Here is a 27,306-nt window from a genome sequence, read left to right as displayed (position 1 = left end):
CGCGCAGCCCCTTCCAGATGGGAACCTGAGCCCCAGGGCCCAGCAGTCCAGAGGTGCGCCAATGAGCCCCCCTCCCACACTGCACACTGCCCCGGCCACACCCGACTTAGACCCAAATACTCTGGGCAGCTACATGGTCAGGCAGGGCAGGACAGTTCCTGGCTGTCACTAAGAGCACAGCTTTAAATAACTCTTATTTCCAACCAGCTTCCTGACGCACGCCTGTTAATCCTAGCACTTGGGAGGCTGAGGCAGGAGGCCAGCCTGAGCCACCTAGTGAGACCCTCGCTCAAAAAAACCAAAACAAACACGAACCCAAAATAAACCACAGCCAGCGTCTTTCACAGGCCGGCTGGCAGAGGTGTCTGCAGGCCCTGGTGGCCAGGCCTGGACGTGAAGTTTGTTGCAGGGCAGAGCCTGGCTCCAGCTCCGGCTTGGGCTCGCGGCTGTTCTTCACCCCTCCCACACGTGTGCAGGGCAGTTGGACCACGGTTCATGCTACCAACCGCACATCAGGGGCAGAGTAGTGCTGGGGAGGGGCTGGGGATACTGAGAGGGACGGGGTCCTGGGAGCAGCCAGACTGTTGGATTTTCAAGGAAACCCCTATTTGTCTATGAACTTTCGGAATTTCTAAATGGAGAAAACTTCAAGAAAACTAAAAGACCACTGGGTGTGGTGGCACACACCTGTAATCCCAGCACTCAGGAAGCTGAGGCAGGAGGATTGCTGTGAGTTCAAGACCAGCCTGGGCTACATAGTGAGTTCCAGGTCAGTCTCAACTACACAGTGAGGCCTTGCCTCAAAAAAAAAAAAAGAAAACTAAAAGTGCATTAAGTAGAGGAAGTGTCTCTTAGCCACGTGCCCCTGTCCACGTGTGGCTGCACTGCCTGGCTCCTGCCTGTCTGACCTGTGAGCTCGGCACCTGGATGCCCGGAGACCACACTTCTGCCCGGGCTTGAGACTCACCGGGATCCTCAGGGCCCCTGTGAAGCTGATGGCGGCCGTGCCGTGGCCACTGTCCCCTGGGAGGACGACGACGTGGCTCGGGTGGATGGGGGTCTTCCCGTGGGACAGCAGCAAGCACTGCATCTCCGGGTCCTGGACAAGTTCCGTTGAAGAGAAGGAAAAGCAGGCGTCACCAGGGAGCAGATGAGGGGCGAGGGCGGCCAGAAGCCAGCGATGGTGCTGCCTGGTAACTCTGCTTTCCACACAGTCTGGGGGGAAGGTGGTGTTGGGCGCTTTACAATCCTCAGCATCCTTGCACTGTCATGAAACACTAATCCAGAAATTCCAGCCAGCTGTTTGTGAGCCAGCTGACTGCGGACTAAAAATGTTGAGTTAAAATAAACTCCTCCTCTTGCTCTAAGTTTTGGGTGTCATGCATTGTGGCTGAGCATCGACAAAAGTGACTAGGACAATGATCTACTTGGCAATTGTTAAAAAACGTGTGCAAGTTTTTAGTAACATAGGAAAATGCTTAGAGTATTAAGTAACACATCATTCAAAGCTGGATTTTCATTTTGACCTCAAAGAATGCTTAAATAGCGATCTATGCAACCACATATCTATAGGATCTTTTTTTAGAAAGAAGCTACTAAGTCAGTCGCTGTCATGCAGTGGCGGGAGTATGTGTAGTATTTGTGGAAATGTCCATACAGAATTCTTTACAGGAACCTGGGTTCTTCAAGGAGTTCTTTATGGACATACTTTACCAGAAGCAATGTGATTTTAAAATTCATAAGTCAGTCCTGACTTCTTGTGGCCTCTGATATTCTGGACATTCCTCAGGGACAAAATTTGCACTCTCTGAGGCAGAGGGAGACCCCAGTCGTGGGTGGCTTCCAAGCCAGAGCAAAGGTGATCTAAAAATGCTCTTCACCAGGAAGCTTCTGTGAATTTCAGACTTTCCATAAAGTCCAACAGGTTTGATTGCATTTATCTTACTACAACCTGTGTAAATTGGATTAAAACTACAGTAAAAAAATTTTAAGAGGAAAAAAGTAATAACAATGGCAATGCACCCCACGCCCTACCCTGGACATGTAGAATTCTCATCTGAGGAAAAACACAAACCGAGGACACGGGCGGCAGCTGCAGCAACTGCAGTCTGGCGCGGGCAGTCAGCGTCAGCTTGTGGCTCCCTGACTGGGACTGTGGCGTCAGAGTGGGTCCCTGACCGGCACCTTTCACAGCAGACCCTCCGGCCTCTGGGGGCGCAGATGCCAAACCCCAGCTGTGACTGCTGAACATCGTTCCCTAGCCCAGCCCCTGGGGGTGGAGGAAGACAAAGAGCTACGGCCGGGGTTTGGGGTGCAATCTCACTGACTCAGCTCCCCAAGGCCACACAGGGCGCTCCTGATGCCCGGGCCGGCCGAGCTCCGCTGCAGCAGCCACCGGGACACCCCAGGCCCGGACTGGACCTCAAACTGAGCCAGAGCTGCAGGACACCAGCGCACGACAGAGAGAAACAAAGCGCAGAATGTGTCCAGAGGCTTGCGGCCACCACAGCGCCTCCTGAGCGTGCAAAGCGCTCGCTGGGCTGGCCCAGAGCTGAGCACCACAGCGCTGCTCCCCAGCCGGGCACCCAGCACCGAATCCAGCTGCGAGCTTGCAGGAAATGGGAAAGCCAGGTGGGTTCCCAAAACAAATCCGGGCACCCCTGACTCCCTCCAGAGCCAACAAGAAGCAACCAGGCAGACAAGACAGCCACCCTCACTCGGGAGCCCTCCAGGGGTCGGGGCTTCTCGGCCCGAACCCTCTGCTCCAGACCCCTGTGCCCGCTGGCCTGGTACGAGACCTGCCCGTGTCCACGTACGCAACTGGCTCTCAGGAGGCGCCGTGGGAAACAGGCTTTCACAGGAGCGGCAGCGCGTGGAGCTCTTCTCCCAGCAGCACACCGGAAGCCCGGGCTCTCACTGCCAGCAGCGAGGTGTGGCTGCTGTGGACACCAACCAGGATGCGCTCCGTAAGGCTGATCGGAAGTGGGCAGAGGCCCTGCTGCGTTTGCTGAGCGAGTCACTGAGACCCAGGGGCTAGAGGCATCACCCACCCTCTTCTATTCAGCCACCACAAATAAATTGCCCGGGCAGTAAAGGGAAAAAAGCAAGACGCTTGTTGTTGGTACACTTAACCTTTCAAACATTTGATGGGTGAGAAAGCTGCTCATAATCCCAACGATAAACCAAAATCTAAGATCGGTGCAGCGAGCTAGGAATGCCAGGAGCTTGGAGAAGCATCGAGAGGGACACGGGACGGCTGCCTCAGTTTGCTCCTCTGTAGAATGGGGGTCCTTTAGCTCACCCCTTTCTCCATTTTCCTGCCTCTGTGATGCGACTCCTCCCTGCTCCCCTCGCACACCGAGATGCCCCCGGCCTGGTGTTCTCTCTGCCAGCACCTGAGTCCTCCCCTCACAGCCCCGCCCGATGCTGCCTGCTGAGAGCAGCCTTCCCGGAGCCAGGGCCCTGTGGGGGCATCTCTGCCCTCTCTGGCTCCACACTGTGTCCCACGCCTGCACGGTGTTGGGCAGGGGACCTGAGGAGGGGGCCTGAATGGCCTTCGGCTGGACTACAGGCATGAAGTTCGCTTAGCTCAGCATCCGGAGAAGGCTAGCGTGGACAATCGCACATCCCACTGGAGAAGGACACGGAAACTCATCGGGTAAAGGCTCCGGCGGGGCTGGCAGTACCCGGGCAGAAGACTCACCAGGGGCCTGCTCTTCTCGCTGTGTGACATCGGCTTCTGGAGTCTAAATCTGTTGGTACCGTTCTCGTAGGCTTTCGAATGCTGGGAGAAGAAAAGTTAATTACTGCCATTACTGAATCGATAGTCAGCAATCAAGCCCAACTCTCCTTAGCAGGGATAGATGCTGTCGTCAGAAGGAAGCTACAAGGAGAAAACACAAATGATTCAGATAACGCAGCAGGCTGATCAGCTGGATCTCCAGGCTTCCGCCCCTGTAACAGAATGTGAAAATAACTCCCTCAGACCAAGATGAAGGGGGAAGAAACGGAAATGCCCATGAGGGTGACCTCGGCTTCCATAACAGCTTTGGCTTTTTGACGGTTTTGAATAGAAAGGGCCTGGGAAATAGCACAGGCCAGTGTTTCCTTTCCAAGTAGAAGCGGGTGGAGCTGCACGGCTGGCTCAGCGCAGAGCTTGGGGTGGGGTGGGCGCGGCCTCGGGGTCTCCGTGCCACACCAGCTCCATCACCAAGCGGGGAGAAGAAACGAGGGCACCGTCTCCCATCTGATATCTCTCAGGGACCCCATGGGTGCAGAAACCCTTCTGATTAACAACTCAGGGTATAAAGTGGAAAAAAAAATTCCCTACTGGTAAAATTTCATTGTTCTTTATGAAATAGTTGAGATGAGCTTCCTTGAAAATAAGGAATCATTCCATACGCAGAAGGAAGTGACTTGTTCACACTGGTGTGAATCCTAGTAAAACAATTTCTACGGCAACTTAGACTTTCAGCGCTGGGCCCGGAAGGCTGGCACAGGTGAGCAGGCACCAAGTTTGCTGAGCTCCATTTAGATTCCCAATGGACTCCCACACTGGCATCCGGGAGTCTCCCCTCGGAAGCCATTTGAGGGCTAAAGAACTATTATCGCACTATCTGAAAATGTAAATCTGTGTGTTTTAAGACATATTTGCGTTTTGTGCTTACAAGAGGACAAGGGGCTGGCAGGGCGAACTGAGGGGCAAGCACAGGATGGAGGGGCTGCGCTGTGCCCAGGTGCCAGCATCTCCAGGTCTCTTCCTGTCAGCAGAGCCCAGCCTTCATCCAGGGGCACACAGCGCCAGGCACTACTCTCATTCCGTGGGCAGGAGGATCCTGCGGCAGGACGCACACACCAACTGGGCTGCTTGCTTCTGGACTTCCGGGAGACAGGAGAGAACTACTTTCTACCTTGTTTTAGCCACAGCCCTGGGATTTTCCTATGGTTTCCCACTGACCCTGATTCCAACTAATAGGAAGATAAAAAGCGTCACATGTTGAACGGTCAGGTTGGTGGTCAACTCCTCCTATTTCAGAGGTGGAGGCAGGAGGGTTTCAAGTTTGAGGGTGACCTGGGCAACTTAACAAGATTGAAAGAAAAAGAAAGAAAGAAGGAGAAAGAAAGCGGGTGGAGGGAGGGAGACACGGAGGGCCGGGGATATAGGTCAGCGGTAAAGCCCTTGCTATTATGTGCAAAGCCCTCTGTTTGATCCCCAGTACCACAATAAACAGACATTAAATTTCCCAAAACCCTAACGTGAGATTGTGGACCCAATACAGGTCCTAGTCCCGATAGATACCCCAAACCCAAGTAATGAAGGGATCAAATAAAACCGAAGCTCAACTCCCTGCTATCCACAGCTCAGGGCAGACGTGTAAGGGGCCATGTCTTAAACCCCTGGATGCTGTCTCCCATTTCTTAACTGTGGCTCATCTGAAACAAGAACTAACTGGGAAGATCCACTCTGGATCAAGGCTGCCAGTTCACAGAAGAGCCACCGTGTGCGGGTTGCACACACCGGAGAATGTGGCTGCAAAGCCCCAGCATGGGAACCACAGCAGGGCAAACGCCTGCTCCCTCAACAGAGACGATCCCAAGGAGAAAAGCAGCACAGACACAGGATAAATACGGGCACCTTGTCCGCCAGACATACTGACCGGAGGCTGGAGGCGGCCCGGCTGGGTTGTTTAAACACAGCGCAGACCTGAGCACGGCTGGACAGCCACAGATGGCCCTGGCGCCGTGAGGAGGTGGGAGTCGGTCCACACCGCGATCTGCCTTCTGTCGCGCCCAAGCTCCATCCTAGATCATCACACGAGTGGAACTGTACCCACTGCGCCCTTCTGTGGCCAGCCTCCTCCCGCTGCAGTCTCAGGCTCACACGGTGCCCACCAGTGCCCAGCTCTGGTCTGTCACAGCAGTGACCCTTTCCCGCTCCTGTGTGGGCACGATTCCACCTACGCACATTCTCGGGGGACCCGCTACACCCCAGGCTAACTATGCCGAGCCCGCTAAGCACCCACCGCCCCTGGCCGCCAGCAGGCTCTGAGTACTGGTCCTCCGACGCCCAGTCGATACCTGTCTCCCACTCTCACCCTGGCCGTCCCACTGGGGGACAAGTGGGTCCGCTGTGGCTTTCCCTGGTGGCTGGTGCTGACCACCTGCTTAGAGACCACGTGTAACTTCCCAGGAGGGACGACTACTGGACCCTCAGACCATTTTTAATGTGGTTGTGTTTTTCTTACTGGGCATTAAGAGCTCTTCGTGGATTTGAGTGTCTGGCTTGACTTCCCCCATTCTGTGAGCTTTTTCATTTTCTTCGCAGTGGTCTTTGGAACACAAAAGTTTTAAATTCTGATGGAGTCCAGCTGATCCCTGTTTCTCCTGCCAGGCTCTGTTTGGGGGGTGCTCTGGGCACCCCCAGGCTTCCTGTGAGATAGGATGAGGGCACGAAGAGGTGGAGCCTGTGGGTGGCGATTAGGGTCAGACAAGCTCACCAGTGCGGCCCCCACGGCGGTTTCCTCAGGACAGAGACCAGGGAACAGGCAGAGGCACGCTCTGGCCTCCTACCACACAGCACAGACCCTGTGGGCAGGAAGGCCCTTGCTGGGTGACTCTTGACCTTGAGCTTCTAGAACCAGGAGCCACTGTAAACCTCTTTTCTTAAAGCTTCCCCATGGTGCTGCGATACTCACGCCAGAACACCCGCGCCCTGGCGCCACCCCTGCCAAAGCTCTGACCTGCAGGCCCTGCCTGTGCCTTCTAAAAGCTGTCAGGTCTTCGGTCCATTCTGCCCGCAGAGAGGTGCGTGGTGCCCACCTCCCTTGCCCCCGGGTGCGGGAAGCCGGGCTCCATCCGTCACTGCTCCGCACTGCACCAGGACAGGGCCAGTCTCCGCGCCTGCGACAGGCTTGGAAGTTGGGGTGCATGAGTCCCCCGACTTCATTCTTTCAAGATCATTCTGGGTACGGGGGAGGGGGCGCACCGTACTATTATTTTTATATTTTGTTTCTAAATTGTATAACAAAACCTTGAAAATATTGGAAAAATTAAGGACTTTTTCCTGAAAAAAACCACACCTCCAAATGGGAACCGGCCGGGACGCGGCTTGTTAGAGCAAATCCCACACCTGAAGCATCTTCCTCGTGGCTCTGCCTCACACAGAAGCCCCGGGGAAGACCAGGGAGGACACAGAGGGGCGGGACAGGAGCTACACAGGACCCGGGGCAGTGTGGAGGCGCACGCCTGGAATCCCAGCGCTCAGGGAGCTGAGGCAGGAGGACCACGGGTTCAAGCCCAGTCCAGGCAACTCAGCGAGGCCCCGAAGGCCTGGGGATGTACCGGATGTACTGGGTTCGACCGGTACCATGGGGGAGAAGGGCTTACACAGGGTGGGTGCCGTTCTCAGGAGAGGGCGTTGGGCTGTCTGCAGAAGCTGTTTCCAGGCCCCCAGAAATGAGCCAACCTTCCCGTGTGACCGGGCACAGGGAGAGGGCGCAGCCCTGCCCTGGGTGGGCCTGTGGGTGGCTCCCTGGAGAAAAGACAGCTGGGCTGGGCAGGGATCTCAGGGAACAGCTCATGGAGGACACAGAGAGAAAAGAAGACAGAGGCCGCAGCCCCAGGTCTGTGACACCGGGTGTTCGAGCCCACTGTCCACCAGGAGCTGGAGGAAGCCACGCTCCGAAAGTCTTCCCCATCACCTGGCCCCGGCCAGCCCCGGGCAGGAGGGAGCGCCCAGTGCTAGCTGTGTGGTCCTGAGAACAACAGACAAGGCCAACATCTCTGAGAGTGTGGGTGCTGGCATTCACAGCCTGGCAGGAAGGTGGCATGGATATTTTCAAACAGTGACTAGTTTTTTAAAAATTCATACTGTGTCAGATCTTCCAGAGTGCAGTGGTTTTCAGAATTTTCTAATTTTTACTTTTTGTTTCATGAAGTGCCCAAACCTCTTCAAATAAATTGGACTAAAGGCCCAGTCAGTGTCCAGCAATGGGCAGGCTGGGCTCAGATCCAACTCCGGGAACCTTCCCTGTGTGGCGCCTACACTTACGGGGGAGACAGGTGTTAATCCTGAATTTTATCCTGAATGACACCAGACAAGGCTGTGACTTGTTCTGGCTTTGAGTGCTTTTTTGTGGTTTTGGGGACTGAACCCAGTGGTGTTCCACCATGAAGCTATATCCCCAGCTCTTTTTTTTTTCCTTTTGTTTTGTTTTTGTTTTTTGAGACGGGGTCTTAACGATGTGGCCTAGGCTGCCCTTGAACTCAGGGAGATCCTCCTGCCTCAGCCTCCCCTCCCAAGTGCTGAGATTACAGGCCTAGGCCTGCACATGAAGCTCTGGCTTCTGCTTTCAGAAGAGTTCGCAGGTAGAGAATGAGGGGCAGATGTGGATGGCAGGAGGGAGAGGACGGCTCAGGAGCTCAGACAGGTGACAGATGACGTGAGGGTGTCCACACTGCACACGCCGCCACCCCCGCTGAGCAGGATGAGAGGACCCAGCAGGGGTCCCTGGGGCTGAGGGAAGGGGCCGGGTGACCCCTGGTTTGCCTGTCTGGGTATGGCCAGTCCTTGACCACAATATGGGGCACCAGGGGACGGGTGAAATTCAGGTCCGCTCTGGTCGGGGTCAGCTGTGAAGTATCACAGACAGGAAGGTTAGTTGGATGTCTTTTGTTTTGGTACAGGGGATCAACCCTGGGACCTTGTGCCTGGGAGGCAGGTGGCAGCACCACTGAGCTACATCCCCAGCCCTTAATTGGATATCTTGTGGGTAGCTAGACCAGGCTGCCTGAGGAGTCAGGGTGAAGGACAGTGGGGCCACTTTCCCTGAAGACCAGCATTACAAAGAGACACGGCTACACCCGCACACTTCCCCTAGGGAGAAGAGTGGCCACCAGCACTACACAGGCACCAAGCACCTGGTGGGGGCCGAGACCTCGACCCATCCCTTCCAGGAAAGCTCTCTGACCCACCCCTTCCTGGAAACCCTTGTTTGTTCCTTGTACACTTGCGGCGTGATTTGCTTACCCACGGATCCGCATTCAATCAATATCACCCGAGCGACTGTACTTGTCGTAATCTTACTGGTTGACCACAGTTTTGTCCCACCTCATGCCTGCCTTGTGATTTCCCATTCAACCAATATCACCTAAGTGACTGTACTTGTAATCTCATTAGTTGACTATAATTTTGTCCCACCTCGAACCCACCTTACCTCTTGGCCTTGCTCCATAAACCCCCCTGGGAAACAGGGTCCCCAGGCAACCACCTTCCTGTCCCGCTTCTGTCTCTTATATACAGAAGCTATTTTTCTCTCCAAACTTTTCCTACTGTTGACCTCCATTGTTCCTAGAATCCATTCTTCGAGTTTAGAGAAGACGAACTTGCGTTTTGGATACGGAGCAGGTTCGGGAGTTACATCTCCTCCCGGTTTGTCACACGTATGCAAACTGTGGGCTGGGCGGGTGTTCCTGCCTGAGGACGGTGAGGACGGGGAGGCTGGGGGTCTCCAGAGGGGCCCACAAAGCAGTCCACCCAGATGGGACCAGCGAGCATGTTTCTGTAGACCAGGAGGGCATGGTGACCAGAAGCCATGGCCAGCACTTCACGAGGAGAGGGAGGAGATGGACAAGGGCATCGATGCAAGTAAGATATGGAGCGGGGGGCGCGAGATCATGGACCAGGCCTTGCTGTGGCTGACTTGAGGCCCAGTTCAGAGGATGAGGGAAGATCAAGGAGAAGAGGAGCCACGTGAGAGAGCCGGTGAGGGAGCTGCCTGAGCAGGGTGCAGGGTGGGAGGAACTTTCTTCTTGAATGGCGACCAGCAGCATGCAGTGCGTGAGTGACCCTTCGGGCCCGGAGGGAGAGGCAGGGGAGGGGCGAGGCTGCGGGGGAGCAGGTGCCAGGGAGTTGGCAAGGGGCACAGGGCCTCAGGAGGCAGGAGAATGGGGGCTGGTGCTGCTGGCCATCGGGACAGCACAGCAGGAAAGGGACAGAGTGCAGCTTAACAGAGGCAAGGACCAGCCGCGAAGCACAGCACCCGACTGAGTGACACCAGCCGCCTCATCTGGCACTTCCCCCCTCACACCGAGCCCGGATGTAGCCGGGGACACATGACCAGCCCCACCCCTGGCTCCTCGGAGGGCCTGTTGCCCAGCCACAGAGGACCAGGTGACTGCCCCTCCCGAGAGGCTTACCGCGGTCAGAGTGGAGGTGCACCGGATGTCCTTGGGATCTGAAAGAGCAAACAGGAGAGCCTCCTGAGCACAGAAAGCACCAGAGACCCCGACGCCCACCACGGCAGGAGTCCCTAAGGAAACAAAACCCGGTGGCTGATGGCCTGGTGGCTGCATCAGCTTGCCACCCTGCAGTAGTAACCTCTTCCTGTTCCCGTGTCCCCAAACATCACGCTGTACACCGTGAGTGCACACAAGGAAAGGAACAGGATGTCATCAGCCGCTTTCACCAAACAGGCACAGGTGCGAGAAAGACTTGAAGGCTGCAGGTGAGGAGACAGCACCGCAGTGCACCCCCTCAAGCCAGCCCAGCCGGCCCCCGACTGCCAGCCCCAGTGTGGAAAGAGGCTGTGGCCGGTCGCCGCCACCAAATTCCAGATGCCATAGTGCGGCAAGTAAATCAATGCAGAGCCACAGTATCAGGGCAGAGGTTAGGACAGTGGTCATAACAGATTGTTGAATTCGTTAAAAATAGGAACGGTGCAGACAAGACGTCTGTCTCCACCAAGAACCAAGTGTGCACATAAAGCAGGGAAGGAGGCCATGGGGGACAGACTGGAAGCCGGGCTCTGCCCCTGAAGTCAGGCACCTGCCATGCCGAGGCCCCATCCACACCCACAGGTGTGCCTGCCAGTCCCACCCTGAGAGTGAGCTTCCGTCTCACCCACTCTGGAGGCCACCCAGGAGCTGCACAGCCCCAGCTCGGCTGGATGGTGGTTATTTTTAAAATTCAGAGCTTGGCTTCAGCAACAGGGAAAAAGCAGTGAGAAACCAAATCGAATATGCATCCTTTCTTGGATGAGACGCTACCGGGTGTGTCAGGAGGGACAGAGGAAACCGGCCTGACCCTGACCAGCCGTCCCGACTTCTCCTCGGGGGACCAGATGAGGAATAAGATGCCGAGTGAGTGATCAGAGCTCACCGGGCTGGAGAAGGCTGGCTCCTCGGTCATAGCCCAGCCACGCAAGTCCTGTGGGGCCAGATCGCTACTGTAAAAAGTGATTTCAAAATCTGTTCAGCCCGAAGTTTGGTACTGACTCTGGAACCAAATGAGGAATTTAATTTTCCAGTAGAACTCTGGCTAAGTAGGCTCTGCGGCCTTCCGTCCCCATGGTTTACAGCGCTGTCTGGGATAAGCTTACTGGGGAGGCACCTGGGCATCCCAGCTGGGGAGGAAGCCGATGAGCAGGGCAGCCACGCTGGCTGGGTGTGGGCCCGAGACACGCACCATGATCCCGAGCCTGACGCAGAGGACAGGGCGTGACAGGAGGACAAGGAGGAAGGATCTGACTGCTCAGCGCAGTGCCAAGACGGCAGGAAATCCGGCCACCTGGAGAGGTAGGCACAGAGCTGGCACCGTGCCCTGCCCCTCACTCTCCACAGTCACCTCTAGGCCACGAGTACTGTGCTTACGTTCAACGAGGAAGAGGAAGCACACGATCCCCATGGTGGCCACGATGGCCCCAGGTACCATGAAGGACAGGCCCCAGCACGTGGACACCCAGTAGCCGGCAATCAGGGAGCCCAGGATGTTGCCCACAGAGGTGTGGGAGTTCCAGACCCCCATGATCAGGCCGCGCCTGCAACACAAGAAAACAGGGTGCGCTGAGGGGCGCACGCGCACAGGACAGCCGTAGCCCGGTCACGTTCCTCTTCCTTGGGGTGTCTCTAGTCTATAGTTATGAAGGGAAGAGAGGGGAAAGGAGGCCTTTTCCTGGTGTTCTTGGAAGGCCCGGATGTCAAGGGTGCCCCTAGAAGCTAAACACAGCTTTTGCTGAGCTACCTCATGGATGGGAGCTTCTGTGGGTGTGCCCGCCCCGGGACTGCAGCGGTTTCTAAATTGGGCTCCGGGGCTGCTGCCCGTTTTAGCTTCTCTGTCTGGTGTGACTTCTCTCCTTGGTGACTTCACCAAGGTCCTGAGAGCTGCACCTCCCAACCCTGCAGCTTCCGGACTGGGTGACTGGGTCAGGACTGCAGATTCCCGGACTACAGAGGAGACTTGGCCTGGGGGCCCTGGACTCCCATGAGCCCCGGAGCCCGGGTGTGGTCCCATGCAGGAGGCTGAGCTCTACGTACAGCGGCACAGCCCCAGGAGGGCTTTAGGAGCCCTGAGCCTCCAGCCCCCTGCCGTACAGAAGAGGCCCGGAAAGAAGAGCTCCAAACAGAGTGGTCTGGTCCTCACTGGACCCCTTTAATGATAATTGCTACTGGGCAGCGGGCTGCTGCTTCTCACCTTCCTTTTCCAAACCAGTTGCCGAGGCAGGTGACAACGCTGGGCCAGCCCGTGGTCTGCACCAGTCCATTGATGACCTGTGGGTGAGCGGACAAAAGAGAAGCCTCATGCTGGGCCCAACAGGAACCCTGGGCGTGGTGTTGCACACCTGAGATTCCAGTACTCTGGGAGACTGAGGCATTACATGGTCGAGACCAGCTTAGGCAATTTAGCAACTTAGTAAGATTCTGTCTCAAAATAAAATATAAAAAAGGGGCTAGGGATGTAGTTTTGTTCAAAGGCCTCAGGTAAAAGCCACAGTACTGCAAAACAAAACAAAAATAAGGGCAGGGTTGGGGAGTCGGGACAACCATGCAGGTGGGCTGCCAGTAGCAGCTATTTCTGGGATAGATTCAGTGGCACCACCACTCCCAGATTCCAGCCTTTCTGATTCTAAAAATTTTATGGAGGGAGCAAACTTTTGGTCTTTTTATAGAGCAGTTTATAAATTGCGCTATGAAACATGACTTGGAAAGGGTCACATTCCCTGACCACACCACCAGTGCTGTTACTGCTCCTCCGACACCAACAGAGCCCTGCAGAACACAGGGCCCAAAGCTCTCGGAAGGGACTCGGCACATCCAGGAGGGGGCGCTCCGGGCCACCCTGGAGCACCGGAAACCAGCCCCCCCCCAGGTGGTGATGGCCCCCCACACACTGCAGGGCAGTGATGTGCATGCGAATCACCCCTGTAAACAGCCAAGCGTTCTCAGTGTCAGGGCAAAATCGGAAGAAGCAAAATTAAATCAATCTGCTATGATGATTTTATGACACTGGCCCGGCTGTTTGGATAGACTGTCAAGTACCACAGCTGGTCATTGTTATTTTCACTGCTGGTCAATATTTATCCACAAGACGGCCGGGAGGGCAGAGTCAAGAGAGAAAGGGCCGGGCAGTGCTTCGGCCATGTTCGGGCCTCCTCTTCTTATACCTCCGGGATCTCTACTTTCTTCCAGTCCCATTCCACGAGCCCCCCTCCCTGCTGCCACCGAATGACAAACACGATTTCTTAGAGACCTCTCCTCAAGCCAGAAACCCTCTCGGCTGGTGGCATTTTGCAGCAGAAGGCAGGGCCCTCGGTGCCAGCGGCCCTGCCCACCTGCCCTGCCTCCCACCCTGCTGAGACGGCAGGGTGCTGTGACAGAACCCCGCATGCGGCAAGCCGGGACCTGGCCCCTGAGCAGCCACGGGGCCCTTACCTGAGCGACCACGTAGAATCCCAAACTGTGGATATCGTAGAAATATCCCAGCCCGAAGAGGGCGGTAAAGGCCCCGCTGGCCAGCATCCCGAAAGTCAGGTAGTACCTGATGGGCAGGCGCTCCCCCAGTATGCCGCTGGGGACGGGAGGAAAGACAAACATGAGAGAGAAACACACCCTGAAGGTAAATGGCCCACCGCTGCCCCCGCGCTGTCCCTGAGCTCCCAGAACTCGGGAGTGCCAGTTCCTGGGAGGACCGGCCACAGCTGTGCCCCGCGGTGCCCCTCACCCGGAGTGGCATGGCAACACCCAGAGGGCTTCCTGCTTCCAGGCAAAGTCACCAACCGCCACACAACAAAACACAGTCACTGTGACCTGAATGTGACCAGTGAAAGAAAACAAAGCTGGTCTTGCTCGTTTTGAACACGATCCAGTCAACGTGCATAGCTTATATTCCAACAGACACAGCAGACCAGAGTCACAGAAGGGGGTCACCGGGCCCTGGGCCACACCTGAGCCACTTGCTCGGTTGCATCAGGCTGGTGGCCAGAGGGAAACGACCCCTGCTCTGCCTACACCTCGGCCAGGCCACTTGGGCCGCACCCCATCAGGCGAGATCAGAGGGCCTGGGGTGGCATCTTGGCCACAGTGAGCTGGCTCTTTGGGATCTCACCTCCCAGAGCTGGCTGGGCTCACGGAGCAGCCTCAGCCCATTGCTAGGACAGTGGCAGCCACAGTGACAAGGGCCCAGCCAGACACAGAAGGGGCTGTGGCCAGCGTCACCCACACTAACGACTACACAAGACACACCATGCTGCCCAGTGTGATGTGAATGAAGAAAACACAGCAGGAAAACACAGATGACATTGAAACTTGCGTGTCCTTTTACATAATCATGCTCAGGGTCTGGGGTAGGAGCACAGGGCAGGCACTGTACCCTGCCATTGGCAGCACACTGGGCTGAGTTGGCCCCAGTGTTGCTGTCTTTTTTGTGTGTGTCTGTTTCGTTGTGTTTTTTGAAACAGGGTCTCCCTATGCAGTCAGGCTGGGCTTGAACTCACTATGTGGCCCAGGTTGGCCTTGAACTTGTGCCGGTCTTCCTGCCTCAGCCTCCCGAGTGCTGGGGATATACACCACCGCACGAATGCTGCTGTGTTTTATCACAAGAACCAATACTGGGGTGGCTTTTCCTCCTGAGTTTGCCACAGGACATCTACCACAAAACCTTTAAACACAGAAGGAAGCAACTGAAAATTAAAAAACACATTTGAAGGGCAGGGATTTAGCTCAGGGGTTCTGCCACCTGCCTTGTAAGCAGCCCAAGGTCCCAAGTTCGATCCCCAGTACCAGGAAAAAAAGAAAAAAAAAGAAAGAAAAGAAAGGGCTGGGGATTTAGCTCTGTAGTTCCGCCGCTTGCCTTGAAAGCACAAGGGCCCGAGTTTGATCCCAGCACAAAAATAAAAAATCACATTCGGGCCAAATGTTCAGAAGAGCGGAACCTAGCCACACAGACTCCAGGGCGTTCTAGAGCTGAGTTCTCTGTTCCTACTGCTGGCTTCCGAGGGCAGGAACGAGGCTCAGAGGGGCTGGCACGCCTACCCACACCACACACCAGGGGCTGATCAGGTGGGCGCCTGGGAGCTGGTGGCAGGGGCCAGGCTTAGGGAGAGGCTCTTGTCTTGCCACACAGGCCTGAGACCCTGTCTGACCTCTTCTCAAAGGTTTTAAAGCACAGATCTGGCTAGGTGTGGTAATCCCAGGACTCAGGAGGCTGAGGCAGGAGGATTACCATGAGTTGCAGGCCAGCCTGGGCTGCACAGTGAGTTCAAGGCCAGTCTGAACTACATAGTGAGACCTTGTCTAAAAAAAAAAAAAAATCACACACACACAACCAAAAAACAGCACAAGAAACGATACACAGGTCTAAGGGAATGGACACCATTCCACATCACATCAGACCAATGCAGGGACTCAACCCGAGCCACACCTGCCCAGCCAGCGTGACGCAGGCTGTGCCCATGGGCCACGACTGCACGAGTCACGCAGAATCAGCACTGTGTGGGGAGCCCTCCTGCAGCTGCCACCCAAGCGAGCTCTGCCAGGCTGGGGGTCACCCAGAGCCCTCAGCTGGGCAGGGTGTATGTACCCTGTGCACTAACTACATCCTTCACATCTGTGACTTCACTGATGAACACCAGGACAATCACCTGTGCCAATGCACACCGACAACAAAGCCACTGTGTTTACCCTGGCCAGGGTTTCCAAAAGCACCACTGATGTCCCAGGCTGGGCACTTCTTTGGAGAGAGCCACCCCTAGGTGGCACAGCACGGTCAGCAACACCCCTGGTCTCCACCCACCAGATGCCAGCAGCACCCCCTTTCCCAGCTGTCCCCACACATTCCTAAGGTCCCCTAGAGGTCAAGCTCACCCCAGCTGAGATTCAGATCTAAACTGAGAAAAGCACATGCCCACTTGGTGGTCTGTACGCCCCCTATCAGTGAAGAAAGGTGTGGTCTTTAGCAGGGGAATAAGGCCTCAGGGGACAGGGCTTGGGAGCCAACTCAGACCCTGCCAAGGCAAGGCCACATGGTGCTCTGCAAGCTGGGCTCCTGCTGGAGCACCCCGAAAAGCAAAGGGACTATGTGCTCCAGCCGCCACTGAGCCGGAAGGGCCAGACAGTGGTCTCACGGGCCGGGAGGGCCTGGAGCGTTTACAGGGTCCTGGGAGCCTCAGCACACTGAAGAGCTCTGTCACTGAACAGAAGCCTCTGGCCTGAAGCCTGGCCCTGGGAGGCTGGGCCGACAGCTCAAGGACCTTGCTGGCCAGCATGTCCCCTGACCGACCCCTGCCAGGTCAGCCAGCCAAAGCTGCGAACGGGCCAGGCAGGCTTCTCCGGGCATGAATTCACCTCGTCCTGTCCTTGCCATGATACCGTCACACAGTCCCCACCTCGCAAAGGGAAATGTGGCCCAGGGAGATGGGCACGGTCACTGGCTGAGGCCCTGCTGTGGACACAGTGCAGCTACCTGCCTGGCCCACCGACCTACCTCAGGTACATCCCCACGGCGTAGGCACACAGGAAGGAATAGTCCAGGGCTCCAAGCAGCTGCTGATAGTTGTCCTTATCTACAGGGGTTTGAAAATGGACCAGTATTGCTTAGTTCTGGAGAAGTGCTGTGCAATACAAAGCCTGGGTGTTGTGCAAAAGGAAAGAAAGTCAACCACGGATTTCAAGACTCCTAGCACGCCTGTGATGCACGCTGCATGTTCGAGCATTTCCCCAGCTGTGTCCCCAGCTCTGCTTTGCAGGTCCAGACGCCCCCAGGCACTAGAACATCTTACTCTGCAGACTTGGTGGCAGGACAGAGCTGTCTTTACACATGGGGATGGCACTCGGGCGCCGAAGTCGGGAAGGCCCAGAGCCCCAACAGGATGGGCCTCGAGGGCGCCCAGACCACAGGGCCAGAGCAGACTCACCGAAAGGGGCCCAGCCACAGTCACTCCCATTGTCCTGGAGCTGGTGAGGGGCGGCAAGCCCGGTGCTGTCGCTCTGGTGGCTGGGTCTGGCCGCAGCCTCATCCCCCGAGGTGCAGTGCTTGTGGAGCTCACCCTGGGGCGCACGGGACAGGAGAGTCAGAGGCCAGCCTGGGGCACAGACTGCAGCCCCTCCAAGGTGACAGCAGGCCCTGCAAGCCACTCCTGGGACACACAGCTGACAAGAGCCTTCCAAAGGCCAGCAAGGATGTGTGCTCTGTCACAGCTCTGCCAGCCGGGATCCTGGGGCCCCGGGCCACCTGCCCGAGCTGGCCCAGGTCCACACTGCTCAAGAAGTGCAGAGGACAGTGGAAAGGAGAGAGCCAGGCCCAGGCCACATGGTGGGGACCGGAAACTTCATATGCAGAAGAGGAAGCCCGCGAGGAAGGGCAGGAACTGCATGGCTCCTCCGTAATTGGTTCTGAGCCTGACAAGCCAATCCACGATGCCAGAGGTGAGACCTGGGTTTCCTGGGAAGGGGCCCTCGGAGAGGGCACAGGAGCCTTCTGGGAGCTGGAAAGGACCCACGCCTTCACCTCAGGGATGGGAGCCCAGGCCAGGACCTGTCAAACCAGGCACTTAACACTTCTGAGCTTTACTATGGATAAATTCCAGTACTCAAGGAGGCTGAAGCAGGAAGATTGCAAGTTTGAGGCCAGCCCAGGCAATTCTGTGAGACCCAGTCTCAAAATACATTTAAATCTTAATCCATCCACTGATTTTTTGCTAGGGAATTAACTTCTCTGTCTTATAGATGAACATACAATTTTTGCTATAGCTGAGAGATGGAGCATGTGCTTAGCATATGCAAGGCTCTGGGTTCAATCCCCAGCACCAAAAAAATAAATAATACATAAACCACACTTCCTGTGATTGCTCAAACATTTCGTATTTTCTGTTTCATTCTACTGACCACTTTGTCTATTCTCATGGAATATCATACTTTGATAATGGTATTTAAGAACATATTAATCTTTTTCATTTCATAAAATATGATTTTTCATATTTGTCTTGGTGATTAATTCCTATCCACTTTCATATTTTAGCCAATTAAAAAGAATCATTGGTGGCCAAGCATCGTGGTGCACACCTGTAATCCCAGCACTTGGGAGGCTGAGGCAGGAGGACTGTAGCAAGTTCAAGGCCAGCTTGGGCTACACAGTGACTTCCAAGGCCAGGCCAGCCTAAACTATATAGCAAGACCCTGACTCAAAAACCCAAACGAACAAAAAAGAATCACTGGTGAGGACTCTGAGGGAGGGCTGGGACTGTCCCCTCCAGAGCCCTGGTGTGCCCCTCTAGCTTTGAAGACTTGTCTTCTGTGTGCCTGGAGGGTTTAATCATTTTCTTCTACCCACACTCCCACCAGTTTCTCAGCTTAGAAAAGCTTCTCTAAGAAGTGCCCAGCTCACAGGCCCCTGCTCGTGCCCAGCACAGGGGTACAGGGTTCTGAGAAGACCTCCCCAGGCAGGGACAGACCCCACCTGTGCACCAGCCCAGGCAGATAGAGCCTCAGATCCTGAGGCTTTGGCAAAGCAGAGAAAAGCTCAGGCACCCAACACCATCCTCCTTCTGGTCCTGTTTATGTTGCCATTGTTTAAAACAAGAGAAAAATAAAATTAACCAGCAGTGATTTAATCTGATAGGCTGTGCTACTCTATAAATGAATGACAGAATGAGTCATTTTATAATTCTCAACCCCTGGTGACCGATTTTAAGTAGGTATTCTGCATTTTATAGTAGTTCAGAAAAACCAAACCTGTAGATAAATATCCAAACTGCTCCTTGGACCAAATGAATCATTAGATTCCAGTACCATGTATATCATTTATGACACGAGCAAAAGGTTGTGAAAACATTACAAGGCATCGTAAAGCCTAAATTATCTTATGTGGTGTGCTATTTGTAGCTGTCTTAAAAGACAAGGAGCAGCCAGGGCTTTGGCTCAGTGGTTCTGCCGCCTGCCTTGCAAGCACAAGGGCCCAAGTTCGATCCTTGTCACCAAAACAAACAAAACAAAACAAGGAAGACACAGGATGCAGCGTTCTGCTAATCCACACCCAGTGCCAGGTCAGAAATCCTAGGTGTCAAAGAGAACCCGGTGCTCAGGGGACTGGACATCCCGGAGGCCTGGGGCAGAGTGGGTGAGAGCAGGGACCGGGGAGAACCCACCCGGGCAAGCCCTGCCTGCGGGAGGGAACGATGCCTCTTGAGCCTGCCTGTCCTAAGCCCATTCCCAGGCAGGGGCCTGGGAAGCAGCGGGTGAGGGACCTGGAACTACGCTCATCCTGGCAAAACGGGGACCCTCGGGGTCACCAGATGGAATCAAGAGCCATGCGTGCCCCAGAGACCTCCAGGGCCGGCCCCGCCTTCCACACAGGTGGCCCCCAGCCCTGGGTGTTGGGGGAGGGAGCTTTGCAGCCTCACAGGGACCCAGGCCTCCCCCACAATCCAAACCCTGCCTCTCCAGGTCCTTCTTCAAGCCCTCAAGGCACCCCGAGAGCCTCACTATGGCCTCCGTGCGGGCCACTTCCATTTTTATTATACTCCGCTGTATGGGGAGCAACCTGGCGCTATTTCCGGGGCTGGTTAATGGTGCTGACAGCAGAGTCTCTGGGGCGGGCTGCCACCTCCTTTCCTACCCGGATCTCTCTTTCGAAAGCCACACTCTCAAAGGTCTGCAAACATTCCCACAGGCAGCGACCTGCTGCCAGGTGTCATGGGGGAACTGCACAGTCTGAGCAGCGAAGGTTCAGCACCCACTGTGACTGCTGGGGGGCAGGATGTGGACTGAGGCTGCCGGAAGCTCGGTGGGCAGCTGTCAATGCTCGCGCAGCCGCCCGCGAGGTGTGGAGGAAGCTGGGCCACCGAGGTCACAGTCCTAACTGCTCCCTGCCAACTGCTGGAGAGTAAGCCAGGGCCAATCAAGCAGTAAACAGGCCGTGTGTGGCCTGGACGGTTTCCTTGTTCCTTCTACAGCAGAGTGAGAGCCATGCAAGCCCACAGGCCAGGAGGACCTTCCTGCTGGTTTCCTGGCTGTGAAGGGCTGCTAGAGAGCACTGGCCCCGACAGCCCTCCCTCATCCACGTCTGGCCAAACACCTGTCCGGCAGCTTCCCCTCCTCCTCCCACCTCGAGGCTCTGCGGGTCCCAGAGCGCCACCACCCCAGCAGACTCAGGTCAAGCTGAGCCAAGTCGAGTCGGAGCGATGGGGGGACCCACGTAAGACCGGGGATCCTTGGAAAGAAAATCCATGCCGGACAACACGAGTACTTTAGCAGCTTGAGAGTTCTGGAACTGCTAAGTTCTGAAATCATGGCGCCTTCTGTAATTCTAACACTCATCAAAGCAGCTTGTTCCTGACAACCTTTGTGCATTCACTTTTCCACCCATCCTCCCACAGCGTCTCAGGGAAACTCAGGCCTCAGAGGTTACAGGTGGGATGAACAGGGAGTGTTTCTGATTTCTCACCTTAACTATGCTGATAGGCTTCCGAGATAAGTGAAAACTGGCGTACAGCAAATACGTCAGCGTGAAGATGAAGGCTCGGTACCTGAAACACAAACGGGCACCGCTGGGGTCAGGCTGCTGAGGAGGACCCAGGCTCTCCAACCGCCTCACACCAGCTCTCAAGCTGCTGCCATCCTGTGGGGACCCAGGAGCCCCAGCCCCTGTCGCTGCATGGGTATACAAAGGATGCAGGGCGGAGAATGAACAGCATAAATCTTCGTTAAAAGACTGTGAGCACTTTGGGACTCAGGTGCTTTAGGCAGGCGTTTTTACACAGCAGATAAGAAGGAATGATTAATTTAGTTTACAGAAAAGTAATGAGGCGTTTCAGGTCCCGTCTATGCCTGGTTCTTACTGTGCACCTCGGGAGAAGCACGCACAAAAGGTGGGCAGGCGGGCGGCCACACCTCTGACCCTGCTTCCGGTCTGCACAGAACAGACCTGCACCCCCAGGGCCACTTCCCAAACCCACAGGGATGCTGGTCACTTCCATTTTAATGGTGACTTGATCAAGGCACACTGTCTATGACTAACACAGAGACAGGTTGAGAATCCCAGGGGCGCCGCCTTCCCTGGCCACCAGCCAACTTAGCGGTCTAATACCTATCTCCTGATTTAGAATAAAAAAGATCGCACTTCCGGGAGGAAAGAACTGGAGCTTGGGGACTGGGAACACCAAAGCCCCACCCACTGTTTATGGGGCTCTCGCCCGGCATTTTGCTGCCGTTGCAGTCCACTCCTGCTCCCCATCTCCCTTGGGGAGACATGCATGGGCACTTTCCGGGCTCTCCCTCCCCAAGCCCTGCTGCCTGGTGGACTTGAGGGGTGCATGGGGCTCCCGATAGCCTTGCTGCTGCCCCACACCTCCCAGGGCTGCCGTCCACAGGAGGCGTCTGACCCCTCTTGGACTCAGGGGCCTTGGGCTGAGTGTGTAGCAATGTCCCCTGTGTCCAGGGTCATCAGGGGTGCTGGGAAGGAGACCTGTACTTGTGGGACCCACATCCCTCTTGGGCCTGGCACAGAGGTAGAGCCTGCAGGCTAAGAGGTCCCAGGGAGACCCCTCAGGGAATGCTGGCCCCTTGGAGCACACACAGGGTGGGCACCGCCTCCAAACACCTGTGTTCCCCACCATAAGGAAACAGAGGCCCTGTGGTGGCTCCAGAGCTGTCCACAGAGGCAGGGCGAGCACCAGGACACCTGCCATTCCTGGTGCTGGGGCGGAACCTGTCTTCACCTAGCTGCTACCCCAGATCCAGCCTTCCTCCCACTTTACCTTGCTCACAAGGGTTGTGGGGGTGGGAGGAGCCAGGGGCCGGAAGTTTGGTTCCTGCCTGAGCGTGGCAGCTGCTCCCCTGGGTTGGTCCTTCCCAGAGGCCACCCCAACCCCATGGCGTCCTGAGCAAGCAGCTTCCTCCCTCGGGATTTCCTCCCCTGGACTTATCCCTGTGGACGCAAGTGAAACCACCCTCTTTTTATGGATCCTGCATGGGGAGGAATGATGTCCTCCAGAATTTCCTCTATGTTCGCAATCCAAAACTCGACCTGACTTGGGATGAGGTTGGCGAAGACGTCACTGGTTAACGTGAAGCCACTGGACTCGAGTGGGCCCTGAATCCGACAGGTGGTGTCCTCAGGGGAGCAGGGGAAGGCACAGTGATGGAGAGGGGCCCTGGAAGGACGGAGGCGGGGCCCCAAGGGCACAGACCCTAGACTTCCGGCCTCCAGCATGTAGGGAACCTGTGTCTGTTGTTAAAATTTGGGATCTGCCAGGAAATGGAGGGGCCCTGTAATTTTGTTTCAAGTTATATTCAGAACTGTTAGCAGAAAGCAGGTCCAAGGATCCAGCGGGGCTGCACATGCCCACTGCGACACTTCACCCCAAGTTTCCTGCTAAAGAGTAGGCCTGACAGTGACAACCCAGCCAGGCACGCTTCCTGGTCCCCTCGCAGGGGCCTGCTCGGCCCAGCACCATGGGGCTGTACGCAGTGGCCTGGCTGGAAGTGAGTCAGGCAAGGCCTTGAAAACCAGAGATGTGGTCAGTGCCAGTCACCGGCCAGGGTGCCATCTGCCCAGTGGGACCGGGCTTTCTGCCTGAAGTGCGGAGGAGGGACGCGTGGTAATGAGGACACACAGACATGCTGCCCCACCAGCACACCCACTGCACCCAGGGCTGGCTGACAGCGCCCCCTGCAGGAGGGACCTCTTCTCCGCCTCCTGCAAGCCTTCCTGCGCTGGTCCTAATCGGGAAGAACACACTGGATGCTTTTCCTGTTTCCTGGCCCATCACTGACAACTGATGTGAACTCTCACACTGTCCTAGACCTGGCCAGCAAGAGTCCCTTCATTTTGAAGCATTTGCTCATTTTCTGTCATCATCAGCTGTTTCAGATTTGGTGGCATTTCCCTGCCGGTGCTGGCAAGGGCTGCGTCTCCAAGGACCTGGCTCTCGCTAGCAGGAAAGGGAGGGAGGCCGGATGTGCTCCTGGACCTGTCAGCCGCTGTGCCCCCTACCCCACATGCAGCTGCTTCTCTGCCTACGTCCACGGGTCCACCCTGAGGCCCACAGTGCCGGTGACACCACCAGATCCGCACCGGTGCCTCCCATTCCCGCGTTTGTGGCTACTTTGTCAGTGGGAAAACTGCCTCTCTGTGGGGGGATCCTGCCAAAAATGCAGTCTGAATCTGACCCCAAGGAGACACCACACATATCTGAACTGAGGGACAGCCTACAAAATGAATGGCTAGAACCGTTAAAAAATGTCAGGGTCACAGGAGCTGGGTGGGGGAGGCTGAGGCAGGATTGCCCCAAATCTGAGCTCGAAGCCAGCCTGGGCCACACAGTGAGTTTTAGGCGAACCTGAACTACACAGCCAGACCTTATCTCAAGACAACTCAGTGATTGTTTACATTAAAAAAATTATTATAGGGCCAGGGATTTAGCTCAGTGGTTCTGCTGCCTGCCTCGCAAGTATGAGGACCCGAGTTCAATCCCTGGTACCAAAAAAAAAAACAAACAAACAAAAAAACAAAAAAATTATTATAGTAACAGACACATTGCCGTCAAACTCCCTCAAACTCCCCGTCACCCTGAACACACTGATCCCATCACCCTTCGCCACTTCCTGCAGCAGCTCTGGAGACCTCTTTCACTAGTGTCTTTTGTTGCTCTGTCCTGGCTGCCACGGCACCATGAATGGATTCAAAATGTTTCCCTGCTGTGGTCCGTTTGACTCTGGGGAAGAGCCGGAGTCACACGGTCCCAGATCCAGTAACCAAGGTGGACGAGGACATGGCCTCAGGTTTCCATCAGCTGCCTTTCTGCTCGACGGTGCTCAGTAGCTATAGTCACTGTATTTTTGATCGCACCTTGTAAAGACCCTCAGGAAAGAGGGCTCCAGAGCTGCTGCAGGACGGGGCAGGGAGGATGGGATACATTTTTGAGGCGAGGAGAACTGCGAGGGGACACATGGCCAGATGTAACAGACTTTCAAACTCTACTGTGTTTTGGTCAGCCCTCCTACAACCTCACACATACACATGTGCCCAGCCCGTCTTCTCCCGTTCACCTGTCTTTCGTCAGCTTAATTTGCAAGCCCCCAGCACTCAGCATCAAAGGGTAGGAGAAGTTTCTCCTTCCCAACAGAGAGCAGTGTGGTGTTCAGAGTGGCAGATGCTGCCCTGCCATCTGCCTCGGGGGTGTGGTCCCTGGATCTACACACGAGGCATTTCAGAGCAGGAAAGGAGAAGGGAGCGTCACGGTGCATGCCTATGATCCCAGCACTCAGGAGGCTGAGGCAGGAGGATCGCCCAGACTTTGGGCCAGAAAGTGGTGTTCTGGTCTGCACTGAACCGTGTGAAAGTGCGGCGTTCACCAGGACACTCGGGTGAGCACAGCTGATTCTGCCCGCAGCTGTTTCACAAACTTCTAACAGCAGTCGGCAGTCATTTTTCCTCAGGGTCCATGATTATCACAGAAACCATGGGGGACAACACAGAAGTCTGGATGCTGCCTGCCGATGCCAGCACCCACGACAGGGGACGCCTCGACAGGGGGTGGGGTCACCTAAGTTTTATAATGAAACACCCTGCGGCCCTCACCACACACCGGGCCACACAGGACGGGTGCGCCGACTCACCACTGATCCCTGGAGAAGGAGGCGATGAGGCGGATGCCGGCAGGGAGTGGGGCCATGGAGGCCGCTGCTGCCCGGGATGCCACAGTCACTGAGCGAACCTCGTAGGTGGCCACGGAGCCCAGGGGAAGGGGGCCTGCGGGGCCTTGGCCTCCTCTTCGGGCTGGGGCCGTGCCGGCTCTGCGGGGAGAAGGACACGGTGTGAGAGGCGCAGGTCCCAACGGCCTTGGGATGCACCAGGATGGGCGTCGGCAGGGGAATGGGCGCTGGTTGTGCTCAGCCATCCCAGAGCCACGCTGATGGGGGTCACCATCCCCTCAGACCAGCAGTGACCTTTACAGGACACCCAGCATGGGCCCAACTATCCCAGCACTTGGAGCCACGGGGACACAGAGGCACAGGGACCTGGACCAACAGGAGCTCAAGTCGGAGTTGAACTGTGGCTTTGCAATTGGGACACACCTGGTGTGCATTGTGGGGCTGCAGGCCCCGCTGTGAGGCCTGGGCTGAAGGCTGAGCAGTGTAGGAAAGAGCAGAGGGACACCTAGGCACTGACAAGAGGCCAGCCACCCGGGTGTCCTCTCTCCAAACCACCCTGGTGGCTCATATTCCAAAGTCAGGGTATCTTCCGAAGCAGAACCTTACTCACCCTAACTCCTGCCTCCTCCAGAGTGAGTTCTCAGGAGTGCTCGGCCCTAGAGTGTCCTAGCAGCAGGAAGCCCTAGGGGTTAGATCCCAGCAGCAGATACACAGCAGTCCATCCTCCCTTCGTCCAGGGCCTTGGAGCAAAACTACAGCCTTGGCCTCTTTTTAATTTGAGACGGGGATCTCTGGGACTCCCTAAATCCTGAAATTGCCTAGGCCTGAGGATCTCAGGGCCTCCCTAAATCCTGAAATTGCCTAGGCCTGGGTTTAAATTTGCAAGCCCCCTGACTCCTGGGATTACAGGTGTGGCCACCACACCCAGCTTCTATTTACTGCATTTTTGAGACAATGCAAGCTCTGTGCAGGGCGTTCCTAACAGAGGCCCCACCCCACCCACTCCCACTCCCAGGCCAGGGGGCAGGGAGCTAAGCCCTTCTGGCCCAGGGTCCAAAGGGGCTCTTAGCCAGTCGACTCATTCCAACGACATGGGGCTTCACAACTTCCTGTTCCCTCACCTCCCCTGCTAAAAATCCTCACAGTGGCCTGCTGGCACCTACAAGGTTAGGAAAACCAAACAAGGATCTCCAGGAAGCCCTAGGCTGGGCCTGGGTGTAATGGATACTCAAGGCAGACTAGCAGAGCTTGCTTGGAGAAACGGTCTCCGGGCCAAGGACAGGGTTCATTTGTTCCCCGCCTGGATGGTCCCTCACATTGCTCCTCCACCTAACACTCCTGGGCGTTCAGATCTCTGGAGACATTTATTACCCTGTCAGCCACCATGGACTAAATCACCACCCGCAAGCAAGCGTACTTCAGCTCCACAAAACCTCCAACAAAAACAGACCCAGAAGGCACCGAAACACAGCAGGAATTTAAAAGGTTTTTGATTCTTTTAAAAACAATGTGTTCCTTCCTCTGCAAACTAAGTGAGGGTGAAGATGCAGGGACCCTGACCGTATGCTGGGTGCTGAGTTTAACAGCTTCCCCTAACCAGGCCTCTTCCAGGGCTTGCTCAGCTCCCCCATAACCCAGGTCTGAAGGCGGACTCGCTGATGCACCCCCCAGGACAAAAAGGCCTGGTGCTCACCCCCAGGGAGAAAGATGGGGGCTAGGATGCTGCAGCGGGCACACCAGGACACACCAGTCATGCACACGGCTCAAACACAGGAAGGCTTTTTACAGCCGCTCGTACAGCTCCTCTGGCCTGGCCGCCTCAACAGGGGACAGAGTCACAACAGGGCCAGCCTGGTGTTTGAGACCGCCACGGCCAGGCTCAGGGGAGACAGAGGAGCTGAGGGACATCTACTCTCAGCCCACTCCAACACTCAGCGGGACTCTGTGCTCCAGGACTGGCTGAAATGCCAGCACCCTTACGCACATCAGGACAGCCTCCCAGATGCACTGAACCAGCTACTCAAGGGCAAAGTTTAAAAACTGGGTCCTGGGCCGGGATTTAGTCCAATAGTGCCTCCTGCCTTGAAACCACAAGGTCCTGAGTTTGATCCCCAGTAATGCAAAAACAACAACAAAAAAAACCCAACTGGGTTCTATTTTAGATATAAAGATGAGTTAGAAAAAAAAGTTTCAAGCATTTTCTTAAATCAAGAGAAAGAGCACAGCTTGCCCTTTAGAGAGAGCAAGCCTTTAGGGGTGCTACTCCCCCTTAAAGAGGAATGGTACAGGGCCAGGAATTTAGCTCAGTGGTTCTGGTTCCACCGCCTGCAAACTTGCAAGCACAAGTACCAGAATTTGACCCCTGATACCAAAAAAAAAAAA

General features: G+C 55.8%; 1 protein-coding gene across 6 annotated transcripts in view; it reads right to left on the bottom strand.

Moving 5' to 3' along the window:
• Nucleotides 1-27,306, bottom strand: part of Slc37a1 (solute carrier family 37 member 1) — a 58,321-nt gene that overhangs the window by 9,859 nt on the left and 21,156 nt on the right. For all 6 annotated transcript variants that reach the window (XM_010636485.3, XM_010636490.2, XM_010636489.2 and 3 more), the window contains exons 2-11: nt 24,889-25,065; nt 20,714-20,795; nt 17,187-17,319; nt 16,757-16,835; nt 13,708-13,843; nt 12,470-12,546; nt 11,650-11,816; nt 10,198-10,235; nt 3,704-3,784; nt 968-1,099 (exon numbers count right to left, since the gene is read on the bottom strand). In XM_010636485.3, coding sequence (XP_010634787.1) covers nt 968-1,099; nt 3,704-3,784; nt 10,198-10,235; nt 11,650-11,816; nt 12,470-12,546; nt 13,708-13,843; nt 16,757-16,835; nt 17,187-17,319; nt 20,714-20,795; nt 24,889-24,944 — 981 coding nt within the window. In that variant the 5' untranslated portion in view covers nt 24,945-25,065. The remainder of the gene's footprint in view (nt 1-967; nt 1,100-3,703; nt 3,785-10,197; nt 10,236-11,649; nt 11,817-12,469; nt 12,547-13,707; nt 13,844-16,756; nt 16,836-17,186; nt 17,320-20,713; nt 20,796-24,888; nt 25,066-27,306) is intronic.

This window comes from Fukomys damarensis, unplaced genomic scaffold (genome assembly GCF_012274545.1).
Source record: "Fukomys damarensis isolate Sample0158 unplaced genomic scaffold, DMR_v1.0_HiC HiC_scaffold_24, whole genome shotgun sequence".
Lineage (NCBI taxonomy): Eukaryota > Metazoa > Chordata > Mammalia > Rodentia > Bathyergidae > Fukomys > Fukomys damarensis.
The sequence above is the reverse complement of the archived record's forward strand: the minus strand, read 5'-3'. Positions and strand labels throughout refer to the sequence as shown.